The 10527-nt window shown below is 45.6% G+C and overlaps 1 protein-coding gene across 2 annotated transcripts in view; it reads right to left on the bottom strand.

The window, feature by feature from the left end:
* Nucleotides 1-1196: 1196 nt before the first annotated feature.
* The window catches only part of FKBP15 (FKBP prolyl isomerase family member 15), a 51792-nt gene continuing 42461 nt past the window's right edge, over nt 1197-10527 (bottom strand). The window contains exons 22-28 of one of the 2 annotated variants that reach the window (XM_088792724.1): nt 9028-9183; nt 8048-8200; nt 6939-7064; nt 6246-6353; nt 5301-5971; nt 4375-4471; nt 1197-1834 (exon numbers count right to left, since the gene is read on the bottom strand). In XM_088792724.1, the coding sequence (XP_088648850.1) occupies nt 1757-1834; nt 4375-4471; nt 5301-5971; nt 6246-6353; nt 6939-7064; nt 8048-8200; nt 9028-9183 (1389 nt within the window). In that variant the 3' untranslated portion in view covers nt 1197-1756. Of the gene's footprint in view, nt 1835-4032; nt 4472-5300; nt 5972-6245; nt 6354-6938; nt 7065-8047; nt 8201-9027; nt 9184-10527 lie in introns of those variants that run through there. The other variant, XM_088792723.1, reaches the window with a different exon arrangement.

Here is a 10527-nt window from a genome sequence, read left to right as displayed (position 1 = left end):
TGGAGCCTCAAGCATCCATTTATATGCCCTGACCAGCTAAGGCTGCCTCCCCTGGGGCACCACTGAGATGAGCTTCTCTGGGGATGTCCTACCACCTCTTCAGTTTGATAGTCTCTTTACATATGTAATACATTTAAGGCTTTATATATGTAATACAGAGAGGGCTTAAAAAAAAAAAAATCTGTGCTCTAGAAACTGATGACATGGTTAGACTCAGCAGGCATTTCAGCATTTTTCGGAGCCATGTCACAAAAGGCTGGTATTTTCTCTACTTAATTTTTTAAAAATGTAATAAACATCTATATAGTGCTTATTATTTGCCAGGCAGTGTTCTAAGCACTGTACAATTTTAACTTACTTAATCCTCACAAGGCAGAAACTATTGCTGTCCTTGTCTTAGAGATGAAGACGCTGAGGTGCAGAGAAGTGAAGTCACCCTAACAGGTGCAAGAGCCAGGCAGCCCGGCTGCCTGTCTAAATGGGGGTAACTGTCTTCCGCAAGGGCTGCTGGAGATGAGACAGTCTGTGCAAAGTGCGTGACAACAGTGCCTACTTGTTAAACAACAAGTCTAGCCACTGGTAGCTGTGACCGCCTCCCAGGGCCACATAGAGGAGACAGGCTCAAAGGAGGACGTCAGGCCACATCAAGTGGAATTCAGGTTCCTGTCTTATCAACATTTTAAATCAGGAACAATTTTTATTAAAATTATTCTACTTTTTGAAGGCTGGTTACATGGTCTTTGGAAGATCTTGGAAGGTGTAAAATGACCACAGATATTTTCTCACTATTGTTATCTTCACTAGTCCTGGCCCTGAGTTCAGGCAGTTGCTCTCAAAGTGAAGAATCGCTTAGGTACCATGACAGATGAGAATGGAATGTAGCGACCCTCCCCACCTTCTCTGCATGGCTTCCTAGGGTGTAGGACCAAGACTGCAGGAGCAAGTGGACAACAGGCCTGGTCCTCAGACAAACACAATGCCCTAAGCCTTAATGCCGCTGGGATGAGCTGGAATAGCAGAGTGGGGACTTCCTTTGAATGCCGAAAGTTCCAGGGTTAGGTACCACAGGGAATATGTCACAATGATTTTATGCATGTTAACTGAGCCAGGGCTGTTACAACTCCTACCCGTAGACTCCCAGAGAGGAGCTCACACAGCGCTTAGAACCAAATTCAATGTCTCCCCAAAAGCTTGAGTCGTTTCATTACAGGTGTTTATTTTAGTTTTGTTAATTTCAAAGATTTAAGGCAGAGAAAAGATACATGTGTCAGGACTCAGGCAAGGCTGTTAACTGGGGTTCAGTCGGTGTAATCCACCCTCGGTTCTACCAGGGAGACCTCACCCCTGGTGACAGGTCCTGTTGCTGGGGCACAGGTGAGCATTGGGAAGCAGGTGGAGAAGGGATCCCCACATCAGTGTGAGAGTTAGTGAAGAGAATAAAAGGCATCAAAGAGGGCAGGACTTTTGTAGGTGACTGGCTAGCGGGGAACCTACCAGCCCTTCCTCCAAATGGGCTTCCGAGGCAGGGACAGGATCAGCTGTTGACAACCCCAGTGTTCTGAAGACAGGCCCACACTCCTCTTCACCCGGCCGGGTGGGGCTCAGAAGCGGGCTAGCTCAGACGGCTGAACTACTGTCCTAGAAATGCTCACCTTCGCCTCACCCTGTGGCTCACCTAGACCCAGGGCTGCCTGTGCAAAATCATGCTTAGGGAGAGGGGTCAGTAGAGACACCTTTGCATCAGTTTCCTGGGTCTTCATCCCAGCCAGTCAATGTCATCGTCATCGTCATCATCTCCAAAAAGGGGTGTTGGGGGCGGGCGTCCCTTCATGCTCTGACAAAACAGGAAAGAGTAGTCAGTCCTCAATTGTTCCCGCTCCAGATGGACTTCCCACCTGTGCAAGGTGAGTCAGGTAATGTGTGTTCTGGCTCCGGGCTGGAAAGGTGGTGGGTGGTTAGGGTTTCACTGCAAGGACTAACCCTGAGGCTGGTTAACCTAGGCGTCCAGATAAAGCTGAGACAAGAAGGCAGAGAAGAGAGGCAATCCTTCAACAGAGACAAGAAGACCAACTTTGTTTGGCTGATTTTGTCATTTATTTGTGAAACACACATATTGATTTGACAGGTTTCCTCTCATGCGGTAACATACATATTTCATGTGGGAAAAGAAGGGTTGAAGGGGAGAGCTGGGAGTAAGAGAAAGAAACAGAAGTAGAGCAGCCCTACGGGGAGAGAGGATGCAGGAGGATGAAGGGAGGTAGGGAAGAATACAGGCACGTTTGAAAACACATTGTTACTGCCTAAGGTGTCCTGTCTGGCTCTGAACACGGCCCCGTCTAAGAGAGGCAAATTTAGAGGTTTGGCCACATTCCCACATGAGAACCCCAAGAGATGAAGAAACACAGGGCCACAGCCTCCCAGACCCCTGGTCTCATGGGCCCCTCCTTCAACTTCCTCTGACCAGGGGGTAAGGGAGATTGACAGGCCACGGAAGACTGATGGGCCTCCTTTTCATGGCTGGAGCTCCTGGCCTTTTTCTTCTGGATTGGCAGGGAACAGGTCCCATGGGGGCAGCAGGGACTGACGCTAGAGACAGGCACACATTGAGTCTTCTCTGTCAAGGTACTTTCTGCCCTGGAGAGCTACCCTGGCCCAGGATCGGACTTCACAGGGCCGGCCAAAGGGAAGGCAGGGTGATGTGGTCAGAGGTCCCTGGGCTAACCCTACTCCCACGACCGACGAACAGGCTTTATACCTCTCCCTGGGTATCGATCAAGTGATTTCAAAGTGAGGCTCACTGCTTCTGTTTTGTTCTGGCTAAATTCTGGCTCTTTTACCAGTTATACCGTGTTTCCCCCAAAATAAGACCAGGTCTTATACCGTATTCCCCCGAAAATAAGACCGGATTTTATATTAATTTTTGTTCCAAAAGACGCATTAGGGCGCATTTTCAGGGGGTGTCTTATTTTTCATGTATAACAATCTATATTTATCCAAATATAGTCATGTCATCTTCTTTTGAAACATCGTCATAACATATTAAGTGGGTCCGTCCGGCTGACGATCTTAACTGGGGCTTATTTTCGGGGTGGGTCTTATTTTTGGGGAAACGTGGTATAACCTTGGACCAACTATATAAACTTGTACTTGTTACTTAATCTTCCTGCGCTTCAGTCCTCTTTTCAATAAAATGGGATAAAAGTGCCTACCCTACTGGGTTAGCAGAGGATTAAATGAGAATGCCTACGAAGTAGTTTTCAGAATACCCAAGAAATACAAGTTAACTGGATTGTATTAGTACTGATACCAATAATATACTGTTTATAGTATAGTTGGAAAAACAAAAAAATTGCAACTCTATTTAGGGCAGTCATTTGGAAACCTCAATTGGGGATTTTTGTTGTTTTTTTTTAAGTGCAGAATTTATATTCAGAATTCTCAAATGAAAAGTTAATTCTTGGGAAGAAGGGTTAATGAGAGGAACTAATACACTTCCCCCAGAGGAATGCTGGCAAGGGGAAGGGTTCTTGTACACAGGAGCCGGGGGAGAGAATTTACACCCATTCACCTCATATTTCTGTCCCTGGCATAGACTGAGTCTGAAGCTGATCTGTTCTCCACCAACATTCCACTCTAGTGAAATTCCCATCACAGCAGTCAAATGTCCCAGTGACAGCCAAGAATGCTTTAATTTAGCACAGTGGGGACAGCAGATGCAAGAATCAAGGCTCTGATCCAGGCTCTAACTCGCCCTCCTGGCCCTCACTCTGGGGCTTTGTAAAACGAGGCTATCCCATCAGTACTTAACCCATTTTCGGCACAGGGGTGAGGTGAGGACAAAACAAGGCAGCGAGTTGGAAAGCAGGCTGAGGGGGGCAGAAAATGCTCAACCCCTAAAGCTCTTAGTAGGAGCTTGAGGGTTTAGTCCTAGCTCTGCCATTAACTCACTCTGTGGCGTTAGGTAAATCATCCTTCTGAGCCTGAGTTGGTCTATGAATAAGGATGCCAGATAAGACAATCTTCCAAGTCCTTTTCAATTCTAAAATATAAATAATATCCCAGCCGATTTGAGGGAACCTGAGGCTTTAGCATTCTAATGTAGGACTCACCAGCCCACCTTTCTTCACTTCAAGTAAAAATCATTTCTGCGTGGACAGAGACTGTAGTCCTTTTCTAAGAATAAAGTGGTACCTGACCATCCCCACTACGCTTACAGAGCTGCTCCCCCCCAGCCCCAAGCCTGCTCCCACAGGGCCTTGCACACAGAGCCCAGGGTGTGGGCCACCAACAGACTCCATTTCTCTTCTCAGATCCAGCGGGGAGGGGCCCCCAGGTAGTGGCACGAGGACGTGGCAGTGCCTGAGATCTCCTTACCACCTCATCTTCATCCTCTTCGTCAGACTGCACTTTGGGCCTCGGAACTTTCAGAGTAGCCCCTTTAAACAGTTCATTCTCTTCATCCCCAAAGAAACTGAAAGAAAAATCAAGACAGAAAATGTTGTTCCTGCTCCAAACTACAGTGTCACAGGCTCCGGGGTGAGAATTCAGCTGGTGTGGGAACACCCTGGAATCCCTCCCATATCCACATTGGCCTCCTAACACTCCTGACTCCCTCCATAACCTAGAGCAAGAGAGATCTTTTAAAACTAATAAATCAGACCAAGTCACTCTTCTGCTTAAATCCCTTTAATAGTTTCTCACTGTACTTCCAAGTCCAAACTTCTAACAGTGACACAAAAGCTCGCATGACTTGGCCCCTACCTAGTTTCCCAACATCAGTGTAATACCCCCCTACTTCTAATTATTGTGCCTTCTTTTAGTTCCGTAATTGTATCATGTCCCCTCCAACCACAGGGCCTTTGCATGTGCTGCCTTCTGCAACCTCTTCCTCCCACTCTTGGCGTAAACGTCCCCTTTCCATCCTTCAGGTCTCAGTTTAAATGTTACCTTCTAGAATCCTTCCCTAATCACTCTATCTAAAGTAGAATAACTCTCCCTTTATTCTCTGTTATACACCGTTTCTTTTCTTTTTCTTTTTTAGTGCTTATCATAATTTTATAACACTTTAATAACATTCCCACTAGACTGTAAGCTCCTTACCTCAAGAACCAAATCTGCCTTGCCTATCACACTATCAGTGCCCACCACCGAGCCATTTATGTACTAGGTATCACTGAAGGAAGGAAGGAATGAGTCAGTCACTCAGTCAGTCTCTGAGGGATGAGTTGCCTGCCTTGGAAAAACCAGAGAACCTCCACATGCAGCCACCTGGTCCTGAAATTCTGCTCAAGGGGGCATACCTGGAACGCTGAGAACAGTGCGTGGGTCCAAGCACTGCTTCTGCAACTGTAGAGCCCGCCTCTGTGCTTGACAGCTCCTTGGAGGGAGCAGTGGAGGTAGTGACATCTTCGTCTTTCTTGAGCTCTGGAGGCTGAGGCTCTCCTCCTGGACTTTCAGACCCAAAAGCCAGTGGGTTCCCTTTCTCAGGGTCTGAAGTCAGGGACAGTCTAGTGGAGCTTTCTTGCTCCCCAACACAGGCATTTTCCAATGGGCTAGCAGCAAGCGTCTCCTCACACTCAGAGTCCACAGGTACAGGGCCCGGAGGCTTTGGGGGAACTGAAGTTGGGGGCTCCAGACCTCTTTGGGAGGGGATACAAGCCAGTTCGGGTGGGAGGGAATCACCTTCTATTTCTGACAGCGCCTCTGCTTCTGCGGGCTCCCCTTCCCTTGTCTGTATGTCATACTGGGGGGTGGGGAGGGCCTGAGGAGGCAATGGGTCAGCTTCCTGGACTACCTGCTCCAATGACATCGTAGGGGCCTCCTGCCTCTGCCTACTCAGAGGTGCTTCAGATGGTCCAGACCTAGCTGAGACTGACTGTTCCTGGGAAGGTCTCCGAGGTTGCTCTTCTTCCTCCTCTTCTTCACTGCTGCTCTCTCGCTCGTGTTGGTTTAATAGCTGAAGAGTCACCATCTGTTCAAAAGTCAAGGAGGAGGCGATGATCACTGAGAGGAAAACAGCAGGCACTCCGAGTTCCTCAGTCCTTATTAACCCCACTGTCATCTAATTTAAAGGACTTTGCTTCTTCCTCTCATAGGAGGCTGCCCGTATCTGTCCAGATAAAAGTCATGCCAGGTAGCCACACTACTGATGAACGGTACTGAATAATATTTTACTCATGACTCCTTAGAAGGTACTTAAGCAACAATATACACATTTCAACGAGACCACCAACCGCCGGCTGTACCTTGATGGTGTTCATAGTGGTCCCCAGAATGGTCCTGCCACTGTAAGAGGCATCCAGCTCAAACTCTCCTCGCAAGGACTGGAACACCTGGTTCATGATCTTCTTGACCTGCGTGAAGATGTAAGGAGAGTAAAACAGTATCCGAATGTATGCTGCTGAAATCAAGTGATTAAGGGATGCATGGCAATTCCAGGGAAGGGCGTGGAAGGCTAAAATGAAGCCCTCTTAGAAGTCTACAGCGAGACACAGCTGGTCATGAACTCACACTGAAGGCAGCTTCTCGCTATAGAGAGGACAATGTGAAATAATGAGCTGCACTTGACGGAAGGGCTAGCAAGGAGGGGTAAATTGGTATGTGTACCCAGGACTGCTGAAAGACTGTTTATTGCTGTCCCCCCTCCCACCATGACCACCAGTAGAGCTGCCCTGGGCTACCAGGCTGGCCGATGCTGAGCACACTCCCCTCTCCTCTCCTGGGATTTGGAGGCACTTCCCCTACCTGCCCAAACCTCAGGATAGGGCCTTCTGGGTTTGCCACCAAAGTGACCGGTTCCACAAAGGGTTAATTTTTACTTAAGGCAGACAGGTGGTGCATCGGTCAAGTCAGGAAAAAAGCTATCAATTCAACAAATTGGTCACACCCTTTTTGAATGCCTGATATGACATGGTTTGCTTTTTCAGTTACCAGCTCACCTTCTCTGATGGGTCAGTGGCAGCAGCTTCCACCCCAGACATCTGGGACTTGTTTTTCTCCAAGTCCTTGATGTGCTGTTCATTTTGCTCTGTCAGGGCTGTGACTTGAGCCTGGAGGGCCAAACACTGCAAAACCAACAGACTATGGCTGGGGGCTTGGGAACCTGGTCTATGACGTAAAAGTCAGGAGACCCAGTAGCAGGAGAACCATCCTAACCATCAAGGGGTAACCTCGTGTAGGTCTGCTGGTGTCCACACCCTCCGCCCCCGCCCCAGGCCTGTTGATTCAAAGCATCTATTTCCTCATCATTCAATCTCAACTCACAACTTCGCCTCCTCTTTCCCAGCAAGGTCATTTGCCTTGTTCCTAATCAGGTCAAGAATATAATGAGAAAATGGGGGTATAACTCTAGCCACAGACATGAACATTGGACACAATGTTGACAAACGCAAGCTATTCACCTCCACGAATGCCTTCACCATCTTTGAGTCACAGATTTTCAACTGGATCCTTTAAGGAGAGAAACCGACCTCCAGCTATGGGGACTCTCATACCATGACTCTAAGCCATGTCCTATCTCTCATTTTCTTGTCAGCTGATCCCACCACAGCCACGCTCTGTCCCATCTCAGTGCCTTTTCCCAGGGTATTCTGTTGCCTCTTCTTACCTAGCTACTTCTCCTTCTTGGCTCTGCTCCCCTAGGCACTTCCTCTTCTGGGCCTCACAGCACTTAATGCTCATCTTTGTTTCTCTCGGTCTCCCTTTCTTGACTGTGAGATTCTTAAGCGCAGAATTCTTTGCAAGCCCTTCCCCTAACAGTGTCTGGAACACAACTGGCACTCAATAAACACTTGCTTAATAAATGAAGGCTCAAATAATAATGGAAAACATGTTCCAAGAACACTAGTGCTGCTTTTTCCTCCCCCTAGGTCACTCGCCTGTCACCCCAAGTAAGTATGTGAAAGATTACTGTGGAGAGTTGAACAAGTGTGGTTGTTTTCAAGCTATTAACAACTTGTCGGTGCAAAAGAACCTGCAAGACTCAAACAACCTGCTTGCCTCAAGCTAACTGGGCTCCCTAAGCTCTCTGACCCAGGAGAACGCCCACCTTTTCCTGCAGCTGGAGCAGCTTCTGCTGGCTGGCATCTCGCTGTGCACACACCTCCTGATATTGTTGCAGGTGTTCATCCTTAGCAGAGGCCAACAGATGTTCACATTTTGCTTCCCACTGGGTCTGTAGCTCAGCCTGTACTAGAGACAGCTGCCAAGAAAAAGCAATCACCGTATCCTGGAGAGGGGAGTCCAGTAGCATCTAGCGTAGTCCATCTTTTATAAGGCGAAAAGAATAAGCTAACAGCCCGGCTTCACAGGGAAACAACTGTTTGAAAGACCTTGATTACTATGAAAGTAAATTTACTTTTTTAAGGTAGGTAGGAGCTGTTATTGGTTGTCAGGACTCTAAAACGTACTCCAACCACAGAGAGGTATGACTGACTAGACAGGTTCCTAGAGGGCAGGGCCGTAATGTAACCACACTTTTCAGAGTCCAGGCCCTGAACTTTATAGGTTCAGAAGAAGCTTATTTTTGTCAAAATTCTGAGGTGATCAAATTAGGCACCAATTCACTCTAAATAGATAAACAAATATGAACTTATGAACTTACAAGGAGAATGATTCCTGTCAAATGGACTACAGAACCAGCTGTGTCCTGCCACTATCCCTGGTTTCCTGTCTAATTACTTAAGTAAATCCCTTCTTTTCAAGGGTGATAATATGTCTGAAAGATAGTGTCTGGTGGTCAAGGACTTTGGCCTTATTATGTTGGGAATTTTTTAATAAAGACTTTTTTTTCAAATTTTACTTATATAGTTAAATTTTTACTAAGCTTTAAAAAAGGAAAGAAGATTTGTCATTTGACTCCTGGCTTTTCTGCATATATTTGGATTGCATTCTTCCATCTTTCTCCAAAGTGAGAGCATCAATTATGAGAAATGTTATCATAAGGGATAAGGAAGAAACTAGAAGATTTTCTGAGTCCTTCATGCCTTCGCCTTTCTTTTATTTCCAAAGTGTTCAATTTCCCATTACCTGCTCTGCAGCTGCTTGGTCTGTGGACACCCGAGCCTTTTTCAAAAGCTGTCGAAGTTTGTCTAATTCCTCCTGGTGTGACTTGCGAATTTCATCTATCTCCTCCTCAGCCTGGCAGCGCTCTTGAGCTGACTTCTTTTTCCTTTCTGTGAGGTTCTTAGGAACAAGAGAATCACCATCAGCTCTAGCTATTTGAGAATAAATGAAGAGGATGGTGGAGGTACTAAGTGACCCCACCGGATCCTTACTTTATTTCTGTAAACAATGCCATTTTTAAAATTTAATTTTCCCTATGTTTCACATTCTTGGCTACAGGGTGGGAAAAACTGTGATAAGATGGAAAACAAGAAGAGCTTTATCTACCACCCTATTAAGAGATGAGGAACATCTTAACAGTGGTGAGGGTACAGGGAAGTGGACACTTTCACACCCTGCTGGTAGGAAAATAAATGGGTATATTCTCTTTAGATGGCAACTGGCAGTCTGCGAAAAGACTTTCAAAATATGCATACTTGGAAATTCCACAAATTATAATTTATCTTAAGGATGCAATAAATCATGTTCATAAAGACTGTGTGTTACAAGGACGGTCATTATAGTGGTATCTATAACAATTAAAAACTGAAAACAGTCAAAAAATCAAAATGAATTGGGTTTAAAACAACAACAAAAAAACGATAAAAATCACAGAAAAAACTGAAAACACAAATAAGTATTAAATATATGAAAGTTTTACTACTAACAAAAATACAGATTAAAATAGCCAAGACATGGAAACAACCGAAATGCCCATTGGTAGACGACTGGATTAAGAAACTGTGGTACATTTATACAATGGAGTATTACACAGCCATAAAGAAAGAAATCTTACCATTTGCAACAATATGGATGGACCTAGAGAACATTATGTTAAGTGAAATAAGTCAGACAGAGAAAGACAAATACCATATGATCTCACTTATATGCGGAATCTAAAGAATAGAATAAGTGAATGAACTAATCAGAAACAGTTTCAGAAACATAGAGGAAAAACTGAGGGTTGCTAGATGGGGGTGGGGGATAAAGGGAAGGTGAGGGGATTAGAAAACAGTCAGTAACCACACGATTGCCACAGGGTTACGAAAGTTAATTTGGGGAATGTAATCAATAATGTTGTAAAGATTTTGTAGGGTATCCGATGGACACTTGTCTCATTAGGGAGACCACCTCAGGGATGATGTAGATGCCTGATCACTGCACTGTACACCTGAAGCTGAAGCTGAATAATAATGAATGTCAACTATAATTTTATATATACATATATATATATATACTTACAAGAAGCGGAGTACAGCTTTAGGAATAGAGACAGTGGAAATGTAATGGCTCTGTGTGATGTCAGAGGGATAGTGGATGGGGGAGGGGGGTTGACACACACAGTGTGAGGGATATAAATGATAAACGTCTAAGTATTACTTTGTTTTGTGCACCTGAAACTAATTAAAAAATAAGTAACTAAAA

The sequence above is a fragment of the Rhinolophus sinicus genome, chromosome 16, assembly GCF_057876585.1.
Source record: "Rhinolophus sinicus isolate RSI-liver-muscle chromosome 16, RSI-T2T, whole genome shotgun sequence".
NCBI classification, from domain to species: Eukaryota; Metazoa; Chordata; class Mammalia; order Chiroptera; family Rhinolophidae; genus Rhinolophus; species Rhinolophus sinicus.
Note: the sequence above shows the minus strand (reverse complement) of the source record. Positions and strands in the feature narration are given on the sequence as shown.